At 42.6% G+C, this 27,438-nt stretch overlaps 2 protein-coding genes across 2 annotated transcripts in view; one reads left to right on the top strand and one right to left on the bottom strand.

Annotated features, from left to right (window-relative positions):
* The window catches only part of LOC114651545 (gastrula zinc finger protein XlCGF57.1-like), a 458,276-nt gene that overhangs the window by 169,644 nt on the left and 261,194 nt on the right, over positions 1-27,438 (bottom strand). The gene's annotated exons all lie outside the window — the stretch shown is intronic.
* LOC114652437 (tripartite motif-containing protein 16-like) lies at positions 639-25,804 on the top strand. Its single transcript, XM_051927937.1, is given in 7 exon segments — positions 639-1,534; positions 13,276-13,371; positions 20,100-20,333; positions 21,325-21,484; positions 23,115-23,180; positions 25,086-25,314; positions 25,316-25,804. Coding segments are annotated over 7 exon segments (1,674 nt in total). The 5' UTR covers positions 639-955; the 3' UTR covers positions 25,626-25,804.

The raw sequence follows: 27,438 nt of genomic DNA, 5'->3' as shown, positions 1-27,438 counted from the left end.
AAATCTTTCAAACCAGTGAAAAGTGGGTATAAAATCCATAAGAAATAAATCCGTTAAAATCGAGGATACAAATGCAGGGTCTCTCGTCACGCGATCTCAGCCCACCTCCTTCTGTCTCCCCGGCTCACCCATCACTCGTGAGACTCTGCAGCACGAACTCTTTTCTGCTGACCTCCATCTTGGCCGACTCCACACTGCACAGCTGAGGTCGGCACACCTCTCGTCTTCCTTCACGCTCACACAGTTGCTCCTCAGATCCATTGGGAGGTCTTCCGTTCTGCTTGCCCCACTTTACACGATTATTCAGTGGGGTGAACTGTAGTCCCTAGAGCACCTCAGCCTGTGTCCCGTCACAGAGTCCCAGCTTGTGCTGCCTTCTCCATGCAGGTGTCCTGATCGTCTGCCCTTGACTTCCCTTCACGTCTTTTAACCTCCATTTTCTGATCCGTTCTTTCATATCTTTGTCCCCCTCTCCCCTTGTGTCGGCCCATACATATATGTCTCCATGGGAAGCTGATGAAGCAACTGAGAACGATCACACCCGCACTCGCCCCAATTACCTCATTAACTCCCTGCGATTGAGTAATCATGTCCACAGAGACTGACACGGCTTTCTGGTTTTAAAAACTGGACAAGTTTTTTTTGAAGCCGCGGACCTGCTATACCACATAATAAATAAATAAGAAATACTGACGTGAATTAAACTTTAGCAGACCCCCTGTGACAGGTCATCTCTTCTGTCACTTTGTGGTCTTCACTCTCTGAGCTCCTGTCTCACATTAACTGTTCACCCTCAGTGTCTCCTCAGATGTTCTCTCTGTGAGCTCTCAGCTTTCTCTTTAAATCTCCTCCTCCTCCTCACTGAGCACAGACAAACTTTCACTTTCGTTTCTTCACAAGTCACTTTCTTGTTTGTCTGACTGATTCTCTCTGCCTGCCTCTCCTCAGACTGACGATGGCTGAAGCCCCGCTGTGTGGATTACAGGATGAGTTCACCTGCTCGGTGTGTCTGGACACCCTGACTGACCCCGTCACCATCCTCTGTGGTCACAGTTTCTGTCTGAAGTGCCTCACGGACTGCTGGGATCAGACCCAAGAGTGCAGCTGTCCTCAGTGCAAACATACCTTCACCACAAGGCCTGAGCTGAACAGTAACATTCTGCTGAATGAAGTCATCAAGAAATTAAAGAAGATGACACTCAGTTCTCCTCCACCTAAGAATTATGCCGGCCCTGGAGACGTGGAGTGTGACTTTTGTACTGGGAAGAAGTTCACAGCGGTGAAGTCCTGTCTAACCTGCATGGCCTCCTACTGTCAGACTCACCTGCAGCCTCACTATGAAGGATCGGCCTGGAAGGGACACAAGCTGGTTGGTCCTGATGGAAATCTGAAGGAGAAACTTTGTGTGGAACATCAGAAAAGTCTGGAGATATTTTGTAAAACTGATGATTCCTGTATCTGCATGATGTGTGTGGTGACTGGACATAATGGGTATAAAATGGTCGAGCTGGAGACGGAAAGAGAAGACAAAGAGGTGAGTGGAGTTTAGTGTTTGATGAAAACAAAATGAATGACAGGAGTTAAGGGATTTGTAATGTAGTGAGACTAAGAAATCCATTCATCCATCTTAAGACCCTCATTGTTGCCTACAGAGTAGTCAGTGGGTCATCACCTGAGTGTACGGAGACCCTGCTGAAGTCCTCTGCTCCTTCTCTCCCACTCGGTCTGCCAGTGAACAGCGTCTGGTGATGTCACCTCTGCGTGTTATCAGGTCTCAATCCCGACTCTTTTCCTGTGTAGTTCCCACTTGGTGTGACGAGCTGCCCACCTTCACCCGTACTGCTGACTCCCTCAATGTATTTAAGAAGTAACTGAAGGCCCATCTGTGCTGTGAACATGTCAAACTGATAGTATAAATGTTTTCCATTAACTTGTTGTTTAAGTTTAATTGACTTATTGATTATGAGCTATGATTACACAGCCTAACAAAATAACTTTGTTTTCTTGGTGTCTTAGTTTTTAGGCCTGTTCCTGGGGTCATTTGGGGGCTGATTCAGAAAATTGTATTGCACAGACCACATCAGCTCTAGTTTCTTAGATATGATTGAATTTATAAAATTGTAGTCTGCTCTTTAAAGGTCACTTCTGTAGAATCAGGATGTCATAATGAGAAATTGAAATTGTAACGAGTTTTTAAACTTGTTCTTCTGTTATCTGGTTTGTGTTTTTGTGTACAAGTTAGCAGATATAGTGAGTGTTTACATATCACATATCTCATTTTATATCCAACTGGAGTTTTACATCCAAAAGATTGACCTCTGAGGGAATATGTGGTGGCTGGAGGACAAAATGTAATCAATGAACCTTTGGTAGCACGAGACAGAATCATATATAGCTAGGCCTGATGACACCATTTATAAAGGCTTTGAATAAAGACAGTTGGTGCATTAAATACATACAGTAGTGCATAAGATAAGTTACCTGGACTTACCACAGAATAGCTGAAGGCAGGACTGTGTGATGGTCCACAGATCAGACATCTTCTAAAGGACCAACATTTCATAGCATCAATGACTGACATCGAATCACAGGCCTGGTCTTCATTTGTTCTTGTTGTGATAAACGTTCTTTACAACAAGAAGGCAGACAACTACACACACTTAGTCGAGGACGTGCTCTTTCACTTCAACACGCCTGGCTGTCACCGGAGTGTTAAAGTCCATCATCTGCACAGTCACTTAGGTGGCTTTCCAGAGAACCCTGGTGACTTAAGTGCAGAGCAAAGTGAGAGATTTCACCAAAACATAAAACAATGGAAGTCAGATACCAAGGAAGATGGGATGCACACATGATGGCTGACTATTGTTGAAGTCTTCTGCGGGATTGTCCTGGCGTGTCCCACTCTCTGAAGTCTTTCAAAAGGAGCTTCTTGTGTGTCAATTGACTGGAAAGTTTGTATCATAAATCTCTGCTTTTAGTATAAAATAAGTAGATTTTCATGTCATACACTTTTCTTTTAATATTTAATAGGTTTTCTTCATGCTTTAAAGATATTAATTTAAACACTACATTAAAATATCCTGATGTTTTATTGGTGAGCTGAGTGAAGAGTGGTATATGGCATATGTTCTGTACCCCAAAAACTAGAGCTGATAGGAGAAAACTGGGGTCATTTTAGGAATCAGCAGGTCAAATATACAAAGAAACAGGTCTGACATTTGAGGCACCAGAATGTGTGTTGGCCGGTGATATTTGTTAGTTGTCACATCTTCTCACTCGTGGCAATCGACTTGTATTACCTGTCCTGCTACACGTGCTGAACAAACAGGCCCAGGCCTAATGTTACTTGATTATGTTTACCACTTTTGTAAGTTGCTTTGGATAAAAGCTTATGGCAAGCAAATAAATATAAAAATGTATATGTCATATTTATAGATAGCAGGGGGCTGTGGAGCCTATCCTGGTGACACTGTGTGTAAGACATGAAACAGTCCAGGATGAGACCCCCAAAGTTATTAATGGACAGTCGAGTGAGCCGAGTGCTCTCATTAAACTGAGTTGACGTTCTTTGTGCTCTGATCAGTTTCTCTTTGAGCATCTCAGGCAGTGAAGTTCAAACTCCAACCTGCAGACCACAACTGTCCACTGGCAGGGGTGCGAGCGTCATGTGGGCTACTCGTAGAAATGTCTGACATTCGGACCTTCATGAGGTGTTCTTAGCGAGATGATGTTACCGTTGGCCAGTGTAAGCGGAGTAAGTGACCATGCGATGTCATCATAAACGTAATTCAACACAAGGCTTGACACATCAATAGAGACATGTGGTACGTCTGCTTAGCGGGTTGTTTGATTTTGTCTGGTTTGTCCATTATTAAAGAGTTTAAAGTTAAATTTGAGTTGATCTCAAGACCTTTTAAGAGACACGTCATAGTCACATGTTAATCTATGTTGTTCTCCAGAGTTAAGTGTAAGATAATTAACAATAAATTCAGCTCAAAACTTTCAATATACTATTCCTGCGTAGATTTCCTTATTTTAATGAAATATCAAATCATGTACTTCATTAGTGATTAGAGATCATTTTATTTATTGCAGCAATAAGAACATTATGAATGTCAAACCCCTGAGTGATAATCCCACCTAATGTATGATTATGACAAAGACTCTGAGCTTTCATAAAACTCTAACAAGTCCAGCAGGAGTGTAAAGAACTTGCTAGAAGTGTAAGTCTGACCATCATAGTCAGTTTTAAAATCCCCCTTCACTACCACACAACCACAATGTACAGTAAGTTCAGATAAAGACACTTAACTTCAGTCCACCATTTGGAGCTTCTTCAAATAAAGGAATACTGTAGTGTCACATTGGCTCTGGCAGGTCTCAGTAAGTGACACAAATGTGGCTGAGTCCTCACTGTAATATTAAAAGAGCTCAGTTCACAGGTGAAGACGTGTTTAGAAAACAGCATCTTAAACTACAGTGAAGTCTGTGAAGTGGTCTGATATTTTTCAGTTTAATGTGAATCAGGTCACTAATATCAACACCTAATTCTTTATCTATTTATATTTTCTATTGTTTCTGTATCAGTTGATTTGGATTCTTTAACAAAAATCAATTCCTCAGATTCCTCAGACAGACATCCACTTGTAGGACAGAATGACATCGCTTGGTCAGAAGCTCAATTTCTGAAGCTGCCACCACCTGCCCTTCTTTTATTGACTCGTAACTTCAGCTCAGATGTCAGTTCACTTCACCAGGACTCTCTTTGACAGTTTTGGGTGTCATCTGATCAGTCTGATCAACCACAGCAAATGACACCCAGTGATGTCTCAGTATGTCACTCTTTATCACTTTGTGACTGAAGAAAGATCCAAAACTTAACCCTCTACAAACGTGATGGACAACACTTAGCAGAAATTAGCAGTAAAAAGGTTGGATTTCTGTGCATCCAAGACACCTACAGCAGCAAGTCCACTCCTTCCTTTATAACCCTTTGTAAGCACTAGAACTCTGATCTCTGACCACTATCTGCCTGGATTAGCTTCTGCCCTGTAGTAAGACCCTTTTTGTGGACATCACAAAGGTTTAATGATCTCTTCTACTCCAAAGGGTAACATAGTGCCAGACTGTAAGAACTAAAGACCACCTGTAGCTGAGTTGGACGTGGGTGTCACATTCAGTTCTGTCTTCTAAAGGAAATCAAAGTGCACCAGTAAAAGAGACCCCACATACAACATCTCTAGTGATTTGCTGAAGGAGGAAATCTAGTGATCTCATTTAACACGGCAGGAGTACATTTTTTTCCAGCAAAAGAAAACCAGTAGGAGTGAAACCTCAAAAACGGTAAACTGCAGTACAGCCCACAGTCACAAAGAGAAAAGGACAAGAGAGAGAAAAAGAATCTGTTAGAAGAAAGAAAAGCAAACTGAATGTTCTTCAGGTGTGCCAGAGGAAGCTCTCCATGGATACAACAATCTGGACAAAGCATCACCTCCACCTGAGTGACCATAAACCAAGTCAGGAGTTCACCTGCTCAGAGTCTGAGAACTTCTGACTGTAACTTGGTAGTTAAGATAAAGCCAGGGGGTGAATTCTGGGAATTGACATTGTGGACGAAAAAGGCACACTGAAAACAGGCAGATAATATTTTCTCAATTCTCTTTATTTATTTCATTCGGAGTCACAGTAAGTAGAGATTCAAAAGAGCAAAACATATTGCCGCAAAGCTCAATTGAACCCTGATCAAAAGCCAGGAGGGGTTTTTTATACTTCAGCATCTCATGATTAATAAGACAGAAAGAACATCCTTATCAAAGCAGTAAAGTTAAACAATATGTCTGTTGAGCTAAGCATTATCTGTGTTCTCAAAGCTAAGCACAGGAGAGACGCCTTTGCATAAACTACATGTACTTTCTGCAGCCTTGTGACCTTGTCCCTGAAACATTCACTCTGAGAAAGGGAAAACAAGAAACAGCTTACATTTTATTCATGTGGACACTATTTTTCCTGAACCCTGGAATAACATATTTTTGTTAGTTCATAAGCCAAAGCGTTTCTCACTGGCAAGTTACAAAATAGTTATTATAAAAATTCTAATTTACTAAACACACAAAATACATGGTGCTGAGGAGAACATTCTTCTTCTACATTCCCCCCTTTTTGAACCAACAAAAATATGGGTGACATAGGAGTAACGCGGTAAAGAGTAGGAGAAGGGAAAGGAGTGGAAGAAAAGGAGGAAGAAATTGGAAGCATGCAGTCTTCGTGTAACATATAAGCCTTGGCCACGGAGGCAGTGAAATACTGGGACACAATATGTCTAGTTAAACCTGGCAAAGCACGGGTGATTGATCCATCGGGAGCCGTATTATTAGGGATGCAAGTGCAGCACACATCACCAAACATAGTACATACACCCCCCCTTTCCGGCGAGAAGCATGAAGGGGGAACTATAATTACTAGAGAAGCAGGTATAATTGCCTTCATGATACTGGAACATCGGGGGAGTTATATGAGAAGTGGGGGGAAAGAGGAGAGAAAGTGTAATGCAGTTAGAGTCTTCCGGTGTGGATGGAGAGGTAAAAGCGCAAGGAGACAAGGAAGACCAACAGGGTCAGAAATATTAGAAAGAGGGAAAGGGACGGTAGCCAAATGTGGCCTGGCCGTAGCACAGGCGTAGCAATCAGATTGATTTACTTGCTTAGCTGAATATAATACCCACTGTAACCAACGATTCTGATCGCCATAGCCAGTTTCAATTGAAAAAATGGATGAAAGGGTGGAAATATTCATAATCTTAACAGGAGAAAAGTCTGAACCAGAAATTGGGGAGACGGATGTGTGTGTGCAGGAGAATGAGAGGTGTTAGTAACAGGATTGTCAATCTTAATTAGAAATCTCCCTAAAGGGTCTGTTCCAGATACATATGCCCCTAATATATAGGTTCCTGAGTCATGTAAAGAGGGGTTCTTCAAAGTGAAAATCAAGGGGTTACAATGGTTGTCAACACATTCATGAGAAGCATGTCCTTTTATGATAGAAATCGATTTTTCAAACCGTATTTTTGGGCCTCAAAAGGTTGAGAACCCCAGTCCTCAGTTCCAGTGTTAGCAAAAACTCATTGCCAGGTGTCGCAGTTACTTCCCCAATAATACTTCGAAACAGTCATACACACGTATTTGTCAGACCAGGTCCACTGGGCTTGTCAACCAGTCCCACAGTTGATAATAGAGCAGAAATCAACCTGCACTGATGTGGTGAGTCCTAACGGGAAAGTCAAGGTGACCAGGGCAGTAGACAAAGGAAAAGGAAGCATAGTAGCAGAGCAATCAAGGGTGCCATCTCTTGCAATGTGAGGTGTGAATCCAGGCGGGCAATCCTTCCATTTTCACTGCATGTGGTGTGGACAGAAGAACTTGGAATGGCCCTCTCCACCTCGGCTGATGCCAATGTTTCCTCCGAGTGTCACGGACGAGGATCCAAGTGCCTAAGGGAATCGGCATGTCTTTAGATGGAAGACTAGTCCTCCAGGCCTGGTTAACCTGCTCGTGGACTTCTTTCAGAGAAGCTCGGAGACCTGTAAGACAAGAGAGAAGATCATTGTCCACAGTATGCAGGTTAACATTTCCCATAACCATGCCCACAGGCATGGGTCATCCAGTCAGAATTTCAAACTGCAACAGTCCTAATTGCCGGTGTGTTCTTCCCCTCAATCCCATTAAGGCCAGAGGCAAAGCGTTCGGCCAGGATAAATTTGTCTGCTCACAGATTTTTTGCTAATTTAGATTTTAGGGTGCCATTATCAGTTTGCAATTTCTGTGGTATGCCCCACCTAGGAATAATTTCTTTGATTAAAGCTTTGGCTACAGTTTTAGCATCAGCGTGTTTAGAAGGAAAAAGTTCTACCCATCGGGAGAACACATCAACAATTACTAGACAATAACAGTAACCTTTAGACGGAGTTAGTTCAATGAAATCCATTTGGAGGTGTTCAAACGGACCCATTGGATTAGGTGTAACGGCGGGACTTACCTGGGTGCCCTTTCCTACATTAGACTTTTGACATAATGCACAGCGTCTGCAGAACTGCTCTGCATATATAGAGAAGCCTTTGAGAGAAAAGGTTTGTTAGTTTGCCTATGGGTCCAGACTCCATAAGAGAGGGACCATTCTTTGGACTATTTTCTTTTTTCTCTGTCCGTGGCTGCACTCTGTAAAGAAACAAGTTGATTATCAAGGTCCTGGTTATTTCTCTGTTGGAATAAAGAGATTGGTGTGTTATTATATGCAGCCTGTTTAGCAAAGTGATCAGCTAATTCGTTTCCTTTGCTGACAGGATCTTGTTTTCCTATGTGAGCTTGACATTTAACGATTGCTAACTTTGATGGTTTAGTTATAGCTTCTAAGAGGGTTTCAATCAGCTTTTGATTTTGGATCGGTTTGCCAGCGCTGGTCTTAACCTGTACTAAAATAGAATGAACGGTGTGAGGTACCTTTACTGTTAGGGGGCTCATGAGCACTTTGTTTGTCTGTATGTGGTTGCGTTAAAACTGCATTCATTCATAGAACTGCATTCATTAATCCCCCCTTTTCATCCACGAACAGAGTGAATGGACGAGAAAATAGTCAGTGAGAGGAGTGCATTTTTGTTTTTTTTTTGTTTTAAATCACATAGAGCCTTGTCAGCCTGCTATACCACTGCATGCAGCCAGATGGCAGTGTTCGCTAGATTTTGTAAAGGCTGTGCTCCTCCTGAAAAACTTACAATCAAACAACTTCTCAGGCCGCAAGCTGGTACTACTTTTAAATTAGGAATTCATCTCACCGTGGTGCCATACATGCTAGCTTCCAGATAATGGAAAAGTCCGTGGCAGAACCGGGTCAGCGACAACAAGGAAACACTAATTTCCGTGGCGACCCAAGTGCCAGCAGCAAACAAAGACAATCCATTTCGGGAAACACACAGCACAACTCCACAACAAGAAAACATTCCCATCAAAAGCTATGCAGCCACAGAGAAACATCCTGACTTAACCTGTTGTTTTGTGACCGGTCTTGGAAGGTTTTGAATGATGGTTAAACGGCCGCTAGAGAGAGCTCTTGTATCGCAAGAAATGTCATGACCTAAATATTTAACGATAGCTTGAAGTAACTGCAGTTTTTTTCTTTTTTCTCTTTTCGTTTTTTTTCGACACTTTTTTATGGCCATTTTCACCTAAAAAAAATAGCAATTTTCTGAGTGTCATGTGCACTTGTTGTTTATTTATTTTTCCTATCTACATACTGTATCAATTTATTATCTTTTTCCAGCCAAAAGCCTTGTAAATTTGAGCAAGAGCTTGGCCATAAACATAAGGGGCTTCAGTATATCCCTGAGGCATGACGGTCCAGGTCCATCGGCGGTTTTGAAAGGTAAAAGCAAACCAGAATTGAGAATCAGGGTGCACGGGAATGGAAAAGAAAGCGTTAGCAAGGTCAATAACAGAGAAGTACCGGGCGGACGGGGGTATCGTGGAAAGAATAGTGGAAGGATTAGGAACAATAGGTGTTCTAGGAAAAACCGCAGAGTTAACTTGTTGTAGGTCTGGAACAAAACGCCAGGACCCGTCAGCCTTTTTTACAGGTAAAATGGGGGAGTTGACTGGAGAGTATGTAATTGGAATAATCGCTCCTCGCCTCACGAGATCAGAATGTACGGCGGCGATGCCAGCCTCTGCCTCTGGAGACAGAGGATCCTGGACACAGTACAGGCGGAAGGAAGATTTTGAGAAAATCACCAGTGGCTCACAGTGTGCTATCCTTCCATAATCAATTTTTCCCTTGGGACCACAGTGCTAAGGAAACATGGGGAACCAAATCTCCTAAATAGAAAATGCTTTGTGAATATGTGAGGTGCACTGAAGCAACAGCTTTAGTAGACAACAAAAATACATGGAATGTGCAAAGTTTCAGGGCATGTGCTGGAGGAAAGAAAAGATTCTAACCAAGGTGTGTCCACTTCAGTAGGGAAATACTGGGCAGTACAAGGCAGGGTGTCTGGGACTTGTAAGTGAGGAAAATAGGCATGAGGGGAAAGAATAAAGGGCTTTCAAGAGAAAGGTGTGCGGGGAGATGTTCAGGGTCCAGGCTGTAAAAGAGGGCTTGGGGTGTGAAGTTTTGGCATAGGAGCTTAGGAATGGAGCAGCAAAAATCCTTTTTCAGTTACAGAAATTGAGACTGACAATTAAGTCATAAGATCCCATCCCAGCAGTTTCACAGGGCACAAAAGATTTAACAGAAAACAACGAGTCAATAATGAAACTGTTAGTGCTGAGCTGTAATTGCAGAGGTTTTAGACCAGCAAAATATGAGACTGTCCCGAGGCAGTAAGCACTTTTACTGTATCTGTCGAAGCAGGAACCTCCTTCAGCGCGTGGCTCCTGTGTCCATTTTCAAAGGCAGTTTCTTTGCCATTAAAGTCAATAAAAGATCAGTTTCAGCATGACGAGTATGCAAAGGAAACTGGAAAAAGTGGCTGGGGTCCCTGATAATTCTTAGGACCAAGGAATGTCATTAGGCTCAGGGAGAGGGGGTGACGGAGGCGCTTGTGTGGGCAGTTGCGTCTGAAATGTCCAAGTTTACCGCAGCCGTAACAGGCATATGACACTGGCGTCTGCTCCGAAGGGTTAGGCATCTGAGCGAAAGGATTATTAGGGTTTGATAAATGGAACCCGCGTCCTCTTCCGTGCCCTCGCCCTCGACCTCCAAAAGAATTTTCCGCGTCCTCTCCCCCTAGCCAGGTCAGTTCTTCCAGTATAGTAATTTATTTGTGCAGCCAAAAGTTTGGTCTGTGTCTCTGACTCTTTTAATTTAGTCTGTCTGTCAGTATGCTCTGCATGATGCTTGTCTTCCTCGAACGTTGCGGTCTTCCAGCCTTTTTCAGAACGTGCAGACTTTGCTTTGAATGTCACTTCTCAGTCCCGAGATGAAAGGAGGCACTGCAGCACGAGTTCTATCGTTTGTATTGTCTAGCCCAGAGTGATTAGCCATCAGATCTTGCAATCGATGAGCCGGCTGAAATTAGTGACCAGTTTTCTGCCAGGGCTCCTTTCAAAGGCTCTCACTGGGTGAGGAAAGGACCTTCATTCCAACGCCAAGGGACACCGCTATGATCACCGTGATTTACAGTTGCCCATGTAGTGCTCAGCTGTCGACGGAGCACCTGTGTTCACTCTGCAGCATTTGTTTTATACATGTTATCCAGCTGCTGTAACAGCTCCACAAATTGCAGTCCACCGACTGCTCGTGCGCTGGGAGACAGATGACTCTTTTAGTTTCTGCCATTGCAACCCAGTAGCACCTTGTGAATGATTTGAATTATCTTCCTCAGGGTCAATATGTGAGGACGGTTCATAAAGATATTGTTCATCGTAAAAAGGAGGAGAGGGTGCAGGAGGTGGAAGCGGGGGAGTTTTGGTAAGGAGGGGGTGGACAGATTACGGGGTATAGGGGGTCTTTCTTTTCGGTCTGCTTTCTTTTACTTTCAGGCTTGGGCGCTGTCTCTATCTTCATTTTCTGCAATGCTAGCAATAATTCTTCCTTGTCTTTTTTGTGTTTTGACTTCAGCAGCCAGCAGGTTGTTACACCTCTGCTTATTCCACTTCTTACATGCCTTTTAAAAATCCAAACCAGTCTGCTTCTCTATTAACTGTTTAGGGGACCCGCCTTTCAATCCCGACGGTGTACTAGGAGCCTGGTGATTCTCTGAAAATAATCCTTCTAACATTAGGTTTTGAGGACCCTGGGGGACCTGTTTAACTGGCTTGCTATTTATTTCCCATAGTAAGCAGCAGGCCTTCAACAGAGAGCAACTCAATCCCCAATTATTTCTCGTCCCACTTGTCATCCCCGGAATCAACCAGTCGACAAGTGGAAAACACGACCTCCCCTCTTCCAAAATTCACACGTACTCTAACTGCCCCTTTCACCCCTATTCCTCTTATTATTTAGGAACGTGCCACTCGGTCCTTTCTACTCGAAATCCTAAGGTGTGACTTACTAACATTCACACTGTGCCGTCACTCTCTATGAATCCCTAAAACCCTTCTATGTCGATACGGTATGATTCTCTAGTTTTTCCGCATGCTTTTTTCCTTTTCCTTTTCCCCGTATACGTCTATGTCTCCCAGCACACCAGTCAAACCAACGGGAATCCCCCGAATCTACTCACCGCGACTCCTTCTGCCTGCCTGGAAAAATCCCATCCAGTTGCTTTTCGTTTCGGTCAGGAGGAGGTCAGCGACTCCCCACGCAGGAAAACGCCGAAGGTAGGCCAGTCCTAACTTTTACCGGAGCTGGTCCTCAATCCGCGGAAATCGGTCCACTTGGACGAACCCGCTCAGGGAGTCGTCTGCCCGTCTCCTGCCCCACATTCGGGCGCCAAAAACTGTGGACGAAAAAGGCACACTGAAAACAGGCAGATAATATTTCTCAATTCTCTTTATTTATTTCATTTGGAGTCACAGTAAGTAGAGATTCAAAAGAGCATAACTTGTTGCCGCAAAGCTCAATTGAACCCTGATCAAAAGCCAGGAGGGGTTTTTTATACTTCAGCATCTCATGATTAATAAGACAGAAAGAACATCCTTATCAAAACAGTAAAGTTAAACAATATGTCTGTTGAGCTAAGCATTATCTGTGTTTTCAAAGCTAAGCACAGGAGAGACGCCTTTGCATAAACTGCATGTACTTTCTGCAGCCTTGTGACCTTGTCCCTGAAACATTCACTCTGAGAAAGGGAAAACAAGAAACAGCTTACATTTTATTCATGTGGACACTATTTCTCCTGAACCCTGGAATAACATATTTTTGTTAGTTCATAAGCCAAAGCGTCTCTCACTGGCAAGTTACAAAATAGTTATTATAAAAATTCTAATTTACTAAACACACAAAATACATGGTGCTGAGTAGAATATTCTTCTTCTACAACATCACCATAACTATGTGAAGGAGAAGACTTTAGCTGCTGTTAGGGTCTCTTCATCAATTCAGTAAGAAAACTAAAGTGGGTTATATCAGTTCAGAGTAACATTACACACACATAAGCACACACACACACACACTTTTTTCTTTTCATCTTTTTTGTCATTCCTGTTTATTAATTCAAGTATAAGTTGAGTCATGAAATGTAAAACAAATGTGTTGTGAAAATATCAGGACTCAGAAAGAGAAAAAGAAATCACAAAGTGAATGTGAACTCTGATCTGACCACGTGTGTCCTCTTGTGTGTTCAAACAGAAACAGCTGGGGGCGACACTGAGAGACATCAAGAAGGGACTTGAGGAGAGAGAGAAGACACTGAAGGAGATGAGGAGGGCAATGAACGAGATGAAGGTGAGTGGAATAGGAAGACAACACTTCACATCAAAGAGGGGAGAAATAAATGAGAACTTGAAGAGCAGCAGAGCTTCACTGGTGATAATGTGTAGGGACACGAGAAGGGAGAGTTAGAGAAGACGTTGTGTGGTGTCCTTCATGGCCTTTCACTGTTGACAGAATCCCAGGTGTTATTCAGTGGAGATTCAGACAGCATCACCCTAAAGTCCTCTGATATTCCATCAGCTGTTTAAAGGGGACTTAACTCTACTAAAAGAAACTCACATTGAAGGTCGATGCTGATGTTCTGAATTAGATCAGCGGGCACAATGTTTTTTAATGGTCAATTTTGTTTTTTTGTTTCAAGAAAGTAGCATTGCATGCAACCAAGTTCAATGTATACATGAAATGACTTTAAAAGTCAAACTAAGAAATAATAATAATAAAAAAAAAAAAAAAAATACTACCAAACAGGAATCACCCTGCACCCAAGACAAAGAGGACCAAAAATAATTTATGAAAGTAAGTTAAAAAAATAAATAAATAATAAGGCATAATATCCTTTTCCCCTGCTATGAATGCTTATTCTAAATTTTTATTAATTAGATCTTGCCATATTTTAAAAAATCTTTGAACAGATCTTCTAAGTGAGACTTTGTTTATTTCCAATTATTCTGAATAGTTCAGAACATCAGTGACCCAGTGACTTATAACCGGTGGGCTGTTAAATGTGCAAACATGTGCAGTGTGGTGAATAAAAATTGCCATTCATCTTAGTCAGAGGCTTTCTCTGTCTTCAAAGATAATAAGATCTCTTCTGTGCTAGATTATATGAATGAATATATTACATTAAACAGAAAATGAAGGTTTTAAGGTAACTGTCAGCCTTTAATAAATCTGGTTTGGCCTTGTCTTTTTATATTATTCAGAAGTGAAATTGATCTGTATGCTGCACATTGTGATAAATACTTATTTGTCTTTGAAAAAACAGGAATTAATTCTTGGTGATAAGTTTGAGGTAGAATTTTGTTGCCTGTAGCTTCTGTAAACTTTGTTAACCCTTTAACCGCCAACTCCCTAAATATTCCCCATGCCAGGAGAAATCTGAACAATTTTCCTTTTATTTACTTTACATTTATTCAAGCAGTATTTACCTGCTGAAATACCTGCTGAAATGTTTCAAATAAATGGTCAATCAAAGGACGTAGCTTGAACAAGCGGTCACGGTTTGGATCTTTCATATCTGGCTCAGATAACGGGCAGCAGTCCAGTTGAGATGCTGGGGATACACCCACTCATCGCCATCATCCGATGCGTCGTCATTCACAGTATCATGCAGCGCACGTTGCTGATCATCATTGTCGTTAAAATCTTCTTCAGAACTGCTACAATCATGATTAGAATTATTGTCCAAAATCGCCTGCAAAACCTCACTTGAAGTCAGTTTACGTTTCGCCATATTCACAGCTTTCACTTTCGAATCACATCACGTGAGCGGCCAATACAACCGCAGAGTTGTCGAAATACAATGTAGTAATAATACCCACACCAAACTGTCAGTTATACTACGCGCCAGGCATTCACATAACCACAGGCAAATGTGCCGGATAATTCCGGCAGTAAGGCGTCAGCAATAACGCTACGATGCCGGATATATCCGGCAGAGGGCGGTTAAGGGGTTAATAATAATTGAACTAACTTAGTTGAAAATTTCTTTATAAAATTCCACTGGGTTGCCATCAGGGCCTGTTGTTTTCCCAATTTGGAGTGAGTTTACAGCGTCCAGTAGATCTGAGAGTGTCTGAGGTTTGTCCAGTTACAGTTACCAAATACAGTGGAACCTCTAGATACGAGTTTAATTCGTTCCAGCACTGAGCTTGTATAGCGAATTTCTCGTATCTAGAACAAACGTCCCCATTGAAAATAATGGAAATCCAGTTAATCCGTTCCGCATCCCAAATATATTAACATAAAAATCATTTTTCCTAACAAATAACACTGATAAATTATATATACCGTAGTCTACCTTTAATAAATAACACTGGTAAATAATATAACTGATTATTACAAGAATCAAAACAGGTGTCCAAAGTGCAGTAGAGCATTCAATAAATCTTTAAATAAATAACCCTTAAAACAGTTGTGAAGTGGAGGTTTAAAATACATAAGAATAACAATCCTTTAACACGAGGTTAAAACGTCAACAGGAAGCAGTCTTCAAAAAACAGATGACAATCCCCGGTGCTTCTTCTCTGTTAGCATCTCACCTGCTTCTCCCATGCGGGCTCTGCATCAGGCGAGACATTTAATGCAGCTGACCTTCTCTACACCGTCCTGCTTCAGCTGTTTGGCTCGCCTGTTCAGCTACACGCGAGCCTGTACTCGCTCGCTCTCTCGCACCGACTTCCTACTGCTGCGGATTCCTGCCTCCTCCTGCAACCTCCGTTCTCTCTCCTCTCCTCTCTTTTCTTTTACTTCTTCTCCCCCTTAACCGGCTCGCGCTTCTCTATATATGCGGGGAAGACATGGCAGCTGCTAGGGTTACCACTTTTAATACAAAAAAATAAGGGACGCATACGTATTGATTCAAAATGGGACGTGCAATTTCATTCTCAAATACTGGATGATTCCGTATTTTAAAGGACGGGTGGCAACCCTGCCCAGCCCATCAGCCACAGGACAAATCATGGATGTGGGCAGTTTCTCACCTGTGCACTTAGGTGAGAAACGCAGACACCGCAGATCGCCCTGCGGCTCGCTACAGCTACCACGCCCCCTCGCTAAACCGCGAGCTATACCCACAGCCTGGCTCGTGGCTCATTACGTGAGCCAATGCTTGTATTTAGATCTGAATTTTTCGCTCATACTTTCCTCGTATTTTGAATTTCTCATATACAGAGGTGATCGTATCTCGAGGTTCCACTGTATCACAAACAGTCAAAACTCATTTTAACCCTAATTAATCCAGAGCTCTAGAAACTGATTTCAGAGACTCCAGTCCGGGAGTCGGGACCCAAGGTGTAGAGTCTGTCATCATTGTCGGTGCAGTTGAAGCATTTTCAGGATCGAATGATGAAATCTCCTATCCGTCCATCGGCTTCACAGGTATGCAATGTTCCAAGGCTTTGTAGCGGTACACTTCGTGGACCTCCAGGGGCTTCTGTACAGGACCACTCCATCCTCCCTTGGGGGTCTACACCACCAACTAGTGGTCCCGGAAGAGCTCATCCCCGACTTTCTGAACTATTATCACGACAGTCCTTTAGGTGGTCATCTTGGAAGGACAAAAATTTTATTGAAGATCCTGGGGGTTGCGTGATGGCTGTCTGTCCAGAAAGACGTTTGCCACCAAATGAAGAAGTGCCTAACTTGCCAGCAGCTCAAAAACCCACCTGGTAAACTGGCAGGATTTTTACAATCGATAATCGCTGATAGACTGGGGGAGACTTTGAGAGTCGACCTGATGGGGCCCTTTCCTGTTACCAGCTCGAGGAATACCATCCTAATGGTGGTGATTGATTATTTTTCGAAGTGGGTGAAGCTGTTAGCATTAACAGACGCTAAAAGCATCCAAATATGCTTCACCCTGAAGAATGAAATCTTCACCCGCTGGGGGGTGCCGAAGAACATTGTTTCAGACCGGGGTCCGCAGTTCACGAGCTCTGTATTGGATGAACTTTATACAGCCAGGGGAGTGAAGAAAAGCCTGACAACAGCTTACTATCCCCAGGCCAACATGACAGAGCGAGTGAACCAGACCCTGAAGAACATGATCGCTTCCTATGTGGGTGAACGCTATCAGGATTGGGGTAAATGGCTCCCCGAGCTCCGGTTTGCCCTGAACACCGCTGTGCATGAAGCCACAGGTGAAATGCCTGCTTTGGTTGCGCTGGGCAGACAGCTGAAGGGCCTGCTTGACCGACTCCTTCCCAGAGCCCCTAGTCCAGAAACCACCAGTTACAATAATTTATTTAAGCTTGAGGAATTGCGGCGGAGAATCCAACAGAGGTTGGTGAGTTCAACATCGAGACACATCAAGTTGTATAATGCCCAGCGTAAGGAAGCACACTTTCAGCTGGGTGATTTGGTCTGGATTAGAGCTCACCATCTCTCGGATGCCAGCAAAAGGTTCTCCGCCAAGCTAACGCCTAAATGGTTAGGTCCAGCCAAAATCATTTCTCAAACAGGTCCAGTTAATTTCCAGATTCAGAGGGGTCTCGGCACTAACTCCAAGCTAGACACTATCCATGTGGCCAATCTCAAGCCATACTTCAGCCCTCCTTGTCCAAGGTTGGGGGGGGGGGGGTGATGTAGCGGGGCTACATAGTAATAGTGTTGTTCAATGTTTGTACTGAGTGCGTTTTGTTTCCATCGTCCCGTTTGCTGTTTGTGTTCGTCAGTAAATGTCGTCTCCGTAAATACAAGGGGGACGGAGGATGGAAAGAGACCGCAGCCTCAAAATGGAAAACACCTGTTCACTATTAATCAATTACATCAGGCAGTACTATATAAACAATCAGGAGAGAACAAGGCGAGGGAGAGGAGAGATGGAGATTTTCATTTTCACCACGATGAATCAACTTACCTGCTGTTCACCACATCGCGCATTTGTATCCAGTTTGTTTTCATTCCGCTGGACTGACTTCAATTCCCTCATCACCAGAGACCCCGGGGTTGGATTACATCATCCACCACAAGCCGAGGATTCACGGTGAGGTTGCTCCATTTATTCTGGGAAATACAAACGCATCTCTTATCTGTTGACCAGTCATCCGCATTCAGGACAGTTGTACACTCGGACTCAAGTTCACAATCATTCATTCCGTATTGCATTCATTGTTGTTATTCATTGTTGTTTGTTATATGTTACAGGGGCAAGGGAGGGTTTGTTGTTGTGTGCATATATATATATATATATATATATATATATATATATATATATATATATATATATATATATATATATATATATATATATATATATATATATAGTGTTGTCACGGTATTGTTCTGGTGGAGGGATATACATATATATTCTACATGGAGTATGTGCAATAGTGTTTTGTTGTGTTCTGTTTTAATATATTCACCTATCCATATTACTAACCGAAGGTTGTAAACCGGATGGGCGCAGGGCTCACCGGATGTACGGAAACCCCAAAGGTCCATGCTGTGACAACGCGCGCACCTACAACGCGCTTGCGAAAGGATTCACGGCTCAAACCAAAGGTCCATGCTGTAACAACACGCACGCCTACAACGCGCTTGCGAAAAGAGTCGCGGCTCAAACCAAAGAAAACACAGAAACGAGACTACGACCTGTGAACTACACCTGAGGTAAAGCGTGTACGCCAGGTTGTACGGCCGCCTGGACGCGAACGCCCACACCACCGCACATACCCTTCATGATATGTCTTCACTCAGCGGCTTCCCACCGAGGCGCATATTGCGCTGTGGCGCTCGCCCCACAGTCAGACACAGCGGCTTCCCAGAGTCAGTAGGTGGCCCCCAAACAACACAGCCTGTTCAAGTAGTCGGTGTCAGCGAAGGCAACAGACTCACGTTTCCACAAAACGAAACCGCTGTAGTACAGATATGCTTATTGGATTAAATGACATTTCCCCAGACGCACCTGCCCTCCACGATATGTCATCCATCCACATATCGGATGGAACAGAAACTGATTGCCATTCTAGGATTTCCGATTTGCTAGCGAATTGCGGGCTTACTTGTTTTTACATATCATCTGTTTTTGCGTGCTTGTTTAAACCATCGATTGTGGGGAAAATTTCATTTGTTAGAGGTATGGCTTGATATTTAGATTCATCTCAGTAATTCATCCAGGTCACAGGTCTTGGAGGTGTAGCTGCCGGCTGGGTAAGGGGTCGGCCATTACAGCTTTATACTCTTTCTTCACATGCAGGGCCTCCCTTAGGTGAACATGCACTTCCAAATTAGTCAACGGACCTCACACCAGGATAAAGTTCCATGCTGGCTTAAATATATTTATATTTATATATAAATAGTACACAGCATCTGCATGCTGTCCAGTTGTCCCAGTCTGTCTTATGTCACTTGTCTTATCTAGCAGTTCTATGTGGTGAACCCCTGTGCTTAATCTGGCTCTGTGTCAGCTGTGCATGTAAGACAGATTTGCACAGAGCACAGTGACATATTAAACTTATGCTTATTATACACCTAGACCCTCTTGTTTAATATCTGCATCTCGCAGGTCTGACATGCTGACGTCTGACACCCCAAACTAGACCACAACTATTACACACAAGTCTCTGGTCCAGAAATACTTTTATTTTCACACAATCACCCTCCAAACACACAAGTTTACTTGTCTATACAAATACATCTTCTTCTTCTTTCTTTTCTTCAGTCCTGGTATGTGCTGTCCTACTCCACTCTGAACCTCAGGCTGAGCAGGAGATGTCCTTTGTAAAGGCAGACTATTATTAAAACTTTCTGGTTCAAATGGAGTCCTATCAAGGCAGTAGAAGTGAAGATCCTTTGCAAGGATACTGTTTATGACTGTGCATCCCATAAAGTCCTGCAGTCCAGCGTAGTGGGGGGGAAAATATTGTCTGGGTGGCAGTTTCCAACTGACCTTCCTTCTGCAAATAAAATACCACCAATCACTTCAGCCAATTCAAACTGTCCTTCACAACATCAAAATATCAACAAATGTGTCTTGTGGTTGGTTATTCTTATTCTAAATCTTTATCCTATTTATTCAGATATCTGTGGAAAGAGACATGGAAGAAAATGAGAAGAGCTTCACTGCTCTGATACGGTGCATTGAGGAAGCCCACAGGAAACTGACTGAGAGGGTCAAAGAACAAGAAAAGAGAGAAATTGAGAAGGCTGAAGGAGTCATGGAGCAACTGGAAAAGGAGATTGAGGAGCTGAAGAGGAGAGAAGCTGAGCTGAAGGAGCTTTCAGAGACCAAGGACCATCTCCACTTCCTACAGGTGAAAGCAACACTTCACAGGGAGTCTGATCAGACTGGGCTGTGTGGGACCTGAGAACATTTAGAGAGAAATTTAAAAGATCCGAGGAGTTTGTTCAACATGACAAGAACAGGCCATTTAGTCCAACACAGATTGTCTTTTCATATTTCCTTAACATTTCAAATATTCTGTTTACATATATCTCACAGGTGGTAAAGTCTTGTATATGACAGACAGATGAATCTACAGCTGTCTGTATGAAAAAGTGAATTTTTATGAAATGTAAAAGGTGACATCTAATAAAAGATGTTGCCAACTCTTTTCCAAGGCCACCTTCTAATGTCTCCATCCTTAAACTGATGAGATTCAAATCCTCCAGCATTTCCTCACAGCTCAGACCCCACAGTCCAGTCTCGTCTCTCATCTCTCATTTTTCTTGTGTGCTTTTATCTCACAATACACACAATAGTCCTGATGTTGACTGTGTTTTACAGACATTACTGATATTCTCTTCCAGACTTATAATCCACACATGGTGTGTGTTACATAACTCAGTGTCCACTCAGCTTTCTCTCCTTTGTGTGGCTGATGATGGTGATGAAGACACAAAGCTTCTCAAGATATCCTCACAACTCACACTTCTGAGCAGCATTTTTACATTTAATTTGAATAAGTTTCTCAGAATTATAAAAAAGCCCAATGCCTTGATTTGAGTGCCAAGTCAATTCTGGACCCACATGCCCCCTCAATCCCTTTATCTTGACTCACCTCTCATGGAGTCCTGAGTGAAAAGCTCATCGATAGTTTAGGTCGATAATCTCTGATGCTCCACTACATTCCAACAAATATTCTCTCATAAATAACTAACAAGTCAATGACCGGCGTTCTCACCATCTAAACCCAAGCTGACTGCCCACTACACTGATCCTTAATTCAGAAGAGCCCCCTCTTATCAGCATTACTTACAATGTCTCCTTTCTGAAATCTCGTCCCTTCTTCTCTCCTGATGCAGACTTTCTCATCTCGCTGTGTCCTTCCTGCTGATGGAGACTCGCTGAGCTTCACTGTCACTGCTGATTTCTCATCTGAGGACCTGAGAAAGGAGCTGTCAGGTCTGAAAAAGAGTCTGGAGAAGATCAGCCAGGGGGACATCATGACAAGGACTCTACCAGGTACAGCATCTGGTGACATTGTGTTTGTTATTGAAGTCCATGACGAGGACCAGAGTGACAATAAGAGGACACTGAAGAAGGCCTGCTCTTTAACATTTATCTGCCATCCTTTGCTGTTAATTATTTTTTATTATATAGTACCTTTCACAGTCATTAGTTGAGTGATAACAAACTCTCTTAATAATCAGTTGTTCTTAATCAGATGTTATGTAATTTTAACTTGAAATGTGAAACTCCTTATATGACTTTCAAATACTTTATTAAAAAGTCATTTTTTCACTGGTTAGATCCCTGAAGATGTCCCCAAATGTACCTGCTTGTCAATATTTATCAAATACAGTATATTTATGACATTGTATGTCAGCACAAAAAAATAAGCCATGGAGTTCAAGGGTGAGGCAAAGATCAGCGTAAAGGGATGAAGCTATTGGTAAAGCTTTGAGTGTTCCCAGCAGCACAGCGGCCTTGAGAATTTTGGAATCACCAGGACGCTTTCTAGAGATGGTCAATCTGAGAAACTGATAAGGAAGGGCCTTAGCAAAGGAGGAGACCAAACACCTAATTGTCACTACAACAGAACTTCAGAAGTCCTCTGCTGAGATGAGAGAAACTGTGGGAAAGACGGCCATCTCAGCAGTGCTCCACAAATCAAGCATTTATGGTGGAGTGGCCAGGCAGAAGATACTCTCCAGTAAAAGACAAATGACATCCTGAGAGCATCAAGGGAAAAATTCAATGATCTGATGAGACAAACATTGAACTCTTTAGACAGAAGACCAAACAGGATGTGTGGAGAGGACCAGACACTGCTCACACCCCGCCTAATGCCATCTCTACAGTGAAGATGGTGGTGACAGCATCAGGATATGGGGACAGAGTGACAGGTCAGAATTGAGGGGAGGAGAAGTGAAGTTTAATACAGAGAGGACCCTAAAGAAAACCTGCTACCTCAGACTGGGTGATGGATCAACAACGTGAAGACTACAACCAAGACAACTCTTGAATGGCTATGTGACAAGTCTGAGTGTCCTTGAGTGACCAGACTGAGACCCTACACAATGTGTGTGGAGAGACCTGAAGATGGCAGTTCACAGACGCTTCACTTGAAATCTAACAGAGTTTGAGAGGATCTGCTAGGAAGAATGGGATCATCTGGCCAAATCCAGAAGTGTAAAGCTTGAAGTGAAATTTAGTCATGAAGACCACCAAAGGGGCTTCAACAAAGACCTGAATTAAGTGTCTGAATACTTCAAGGAAGGAGACGTTTCAGTTTTGATTTGTAATAAATGTGCAGACCTTTCTGAAGACCTGCGCTCACTTTGTCATTATGGGTTACTGAGTGTAGACTGATGAGCACAAAAGGCACATTAATCCATTTAAAATGAAATCAACAACACAGTAAAGTGTGCAGAAAGTGAGGGGGTCTCAATACTCTCTGACTCCCTGTATATTTATTATTAATATCAATATTCATATCGACATTTGGACTAATTTGCCAGCCTTTATATATTTTATAAATGTTTTATTTTAACTCCTCTGCATTTGTAATACGTGTTTAAGAACTAAACTAAGATCCCACAATGCCATCTTCACAGTTTCCATTCTTCTTCTATTTTCTTTTTATTTTCAGCTCATGAAGTTCCAGATTTCACCCTCCAGCCTCCTGAACCTCAGAGCAGAGACGACTTTCTAAAATGTGAGTTTGTGCTTTGACTGAATGGATCATCACAATAAAAATCATTGAAGTTTTAATAGAGCAGGACAGGCTTAGGATATGAAAGTCTGAGTGTTGTGTGACTGAGGGGCTGAGAGTGATGGGGGTCCTGTGACTGGTGCATTATGGGATAGAGAGACTCAGGCAGTGAATCACCAAAGCCGTCTGTTGAACCCGAGTCTTGATGTGTCCGAAAATGTTAAAAAAAGGAAAAGAAAAAAGAAAATCCACGTCATGGGGTGCACTTACTTTATCACACGACTGTATATACAGACACAGTATTAGTTTAAACATGAAGCACAATTGTATGTGAAATAAGTTAAAGCTGACAAAAGTCCTCGTCATCCTCCATTCTTTACTCCACAGAGCAGACACTTTGCTTTGAGTTCTCGACTTCACAAATTTTAAACATTAAAACAAATGAAAATGACAGAGAAAATTATTGGGGGTCCTTAGACGTTCAAAGACCTCACTGAACTGTCATGACATCTCATGCTGACTGATTCCTCTAATGAGTGTCACCGGGGTCATCAGTCACTCAGTCAAGTCCTCACTCTGCTGTGTTGTGTCTTTGTGTGCCTCACACTGAACGAGGACAAGAGAAGAGGAGGAGATGAAGAAGGTCACAGCCAAGGGTGGTCAAGGTGAAGAATACAAGACCACCTCCACAGAGCTTCATGTTCCAGTGAGCACAGCTGCTAATATTCTCAAGATGTTTGAGGGTCTGCAGGACTGTAGCCCACCTCACTGATGAGACCACCAGAGGAAAGCTGACCTCTAATTTAACAGAAGGAGAGTTTAAATGGTGGCAAAAAAACAAGAAAACATCAAGAGACACTCAGATGGACCTCCGAGATCAAAGGACAACAGTGTCAAGTCACACCATCTGTTACTGTGTCAAAGTGAAAGACAGAATATCACATATGAATATGAAAGGCACTATATAAGAAAAAAATGAGAAGAGCACAAAAATAATAAATAATAGGAAAAACATTATAACACTGAGAGAGAAAATGACAAATAGGAAAATGAGTTAAAGACAAATACAGCAGACAGACGTGAAAGGCACTACAAAAAATAGATATACATGAAAGACACTATATAACAGATAAAGGAGGAATGCAGTGTGGTGTGGTGGTGAAGGCTTTGGACTTCAAACTCTGAGGTTGTGGGTTCAAATCCCACTACTGACACCACTGTGTGACCTGAGCAAGTCACTTCATCTGCCTGGGCTACAATGGGACAAAGAAAAGAAAAGGAAAGAATGGAATCTCAGATGATGAGAGTCACCTTGGATAAGAATGACAGTCAAATAATAAAAAGAGATGAAAGGAAACACACTAAAGAAAGGAAGAGAGAGACAATGACAGATGGGAAAGGCACTATATGATAGATAGATAGATAGATAGATAGATAGATAGATAGATAGATAGATAGATAGATAGATAGATAGATAGATAGATAGATAGATAATACTGATTGTAACTTTTATTAAAATAATTCATGTGGTTGTGAAGTGTGACAGTGGATTGATTTTAAATTAAAGAGGTGGCCTGTGACAATAAAACATGTCATTTAGTAAAGCCAGCGGTCAGTGAGGACAGTCCATCAGAACTCTGACCTTGACTGTGACCTTATGGTATTTATTATAATTTCTGATGACTGAGATGAGTTCCAAGTGTCTGACCTGCCTGCCTTTCTCTTCGTTGTCTGTTGTTGTCTTTTTATGATTTAATTTTAATTTCCACAGATTCTGTCCAATCAGATGAGCTCTTTACTATCAGTGTCTGGTCAGCTCAGCTCCTGATTGGTTCTTGTTAATTGTCTGTGTTGTGCTCCGCCCCCAGTCCCAGATTTCCTCACTCATTTTCTTTTCTCTCCTTTCAGACTTCTGTCCCCTCACACTGGACATCAACACGGCACACAGAGTCCTTCGTCTGTCTGAAGGGAATAAGATGGTGACATGGGAGGGGAGACAAGCTGAATATCCTGATCATCCTGACAGATTTGACTACTGGTGCCAAGTTCTGTGCAGAGAGGCTCTGACTGGGACTCGCTGTTACTGGGAGGTGGAGTGCAGTGGACTCTTCATGAAGATTGGAGTTGCATATAAAGGTGAGCAGGAAAGGAAAGGGCGATGAGTGCCGCCTTGGAAACAATGACAAGTCCTGGTGTTTGCTGTGGTCTCATTCCCAGTACCCTGTGTGTCACAATAACCAGGAGACTGGAATCAGCACCCCCTACAGCCCCAGAATAGGTGTGTATCTGGACTGGCCTGCTGGCTCTCTGTCATTTTATAGCGTCTCACACACAATGACCCTCCTGCACAGGTTCAACACCTCCTTCACTGAGCCCCTCTATCCAGGGTTTAGTATTGGTACTGACTCCAGTGTAACAATCAGCCATCTGACACCATGTGACCACTGACCAGTACCCTCTAATTGTCACTTGATGTCCCCACAAGCGCAGGTCCTCTTTGTGTTTGTAGTTTGGGGTGAAATTAAATTTAGAGGATGGGTGGGTTTGGGGGACAGCACCTCTGTGATTGAATTTGTGGATGAGAATGCGGGGCGAGTGCAGCTGTCAGGGTCTCCATTATTATTGGGTCTGAGAGCCAATCAGGTGTGTGTGTCACAAATCGATATCATCCAGTTGCTGAGCCGCAGCACCAGACGTCACCACTGACATCGGCCAGCAGTTTAATGACAGAATGTGTGTTAGTGTGAGTGTGATTAGTGGGCACCACACCAGCCAGTAAACCTCCCTGCTGGCACACAACTGCTGGTCCAGACCTGCGGCAGTTTGTTGTGCTTCAGCTCTGAAATTGACTGGCATGTAGAATAGACGTACGCATTGGATTTGTCACTCCAACAGATGGCACATCACAAACATTTGCAATAATGCATTGAACTACTACAGATATTTGTGATTTACCATCTGTTGGAATGACAGTTGCAATGAGTTTTATTATTACATGCTTTTTAAAATACATTGTAAGAGATGTACATTCATTACTAAGAATTCAACCCATCTTAGATGTGCAGCACAGCTAGTGTGGCTGAGTTAGTTTGTTTTATTGTGAACATTCTCAAAACTATTTTTTTTTATACTGAAGTTCTTCTGTTTTATATATATTATGAATTTTGTTTAATGTGAATGTAATCATTGTATCTGTTGTATTAAGTTCCTATTTGTCTGTTGTAGCGGGGGGAGGGGGGGTTAATTAATGTAACACCCATAGGACGCACATGTGACGTACAGCAGACTCCTGGCAAAAGCTGGATGACGCTTTTGCAGGTAAGGCGCTTCTCAATGCTCTCCATCTCTTGTATAAGCTGACAAGTTTTAAATGAGTGTTTTCTGTCTGAAACTGAGTGGAAACATCAGACCATGTGGTTGTTGATGTGTTTTGAGGTTCTGTTGTCACTTTTGGTCGGCAGAAATGGATTCTAAAAGTGTTTGGTTTAGCGGAGATCCAACCTCATTGGTATTTTGTTTGGCTTGCTACAGGAGACAGAGAGCGCCTGACGTTACATGTGCTGACTGTGCCCTTTACTGCTTGTCTTTAAAAAGCTGGATTACGCTTTTGTAGAATAAAAGGCAGAATTTGGGTATTGCTGTGTCTGTCTTCTTCCAAATCACCAGCTGCCACTCTAAGGCCGCTATACTAGTTTCATAAGAAAACCGAAAAGTTGAATATATAAATAATAATAATATATAATTTAAAAAAATGGAGAGTGCAGCAAACAATATGGTGATGCCATCTGAATATTTCATTCTTAAGTTTACAATAATGAAGTTAATTACTGAGGCAGATGAGCGTTGCTCCTCAGTCTGAGTGTTTGTGTCCTGCTGTGTGTGTTTGTCCCCATGTGTGTGTCCATGTGACACATGACAGTCCGCTGTGACTCCAGTCTGATCCCACACATTATAAATCAGCTGCTAGTAAGTCCTGACATTAAACTTTATCAGGTACGCTTGTTAAACTCTTTTAGTTTTATCCCACCCTAATATTCAAGTGATGTCTGCTTGCATTCTGTACGCACTGCTGATATTATATGAGGAGTCAAAGCTGCTGTCATTCTGCTAAGATGTGGATTAGCAGTAAGAAGAGACGGCTACTTCAGTCACCTCTCGAAGGGCAGCAGCTGACATTCAGACAACTTCAATCGACACCAAGTGTGCATCTCTGCAGCCCGGAGCCTCCACCCTGGAGCTCCAAGGAGGTGGCATTGACTCC

This window comes from Erpetoichthys calabaricus, chromosome 5, assembly GCF_900747795.2.
Source record: "Erpetoichthys calabaricus chromosome 5, fErpCal1.3, whole genome shotgun sequence".
Lineage (NCBI taxonomy): Eukaryota > Metazoa > Chordata > Cladistia > Polypteriformes > Polypteridae > Erpetoichthys > Erpetoichthys calabaricus.
The sequence above is the reverse complement of the archived record's forward strand: the minus strand, read 5'-3'. Positions and strand labels throughout refer to the sequence as shown.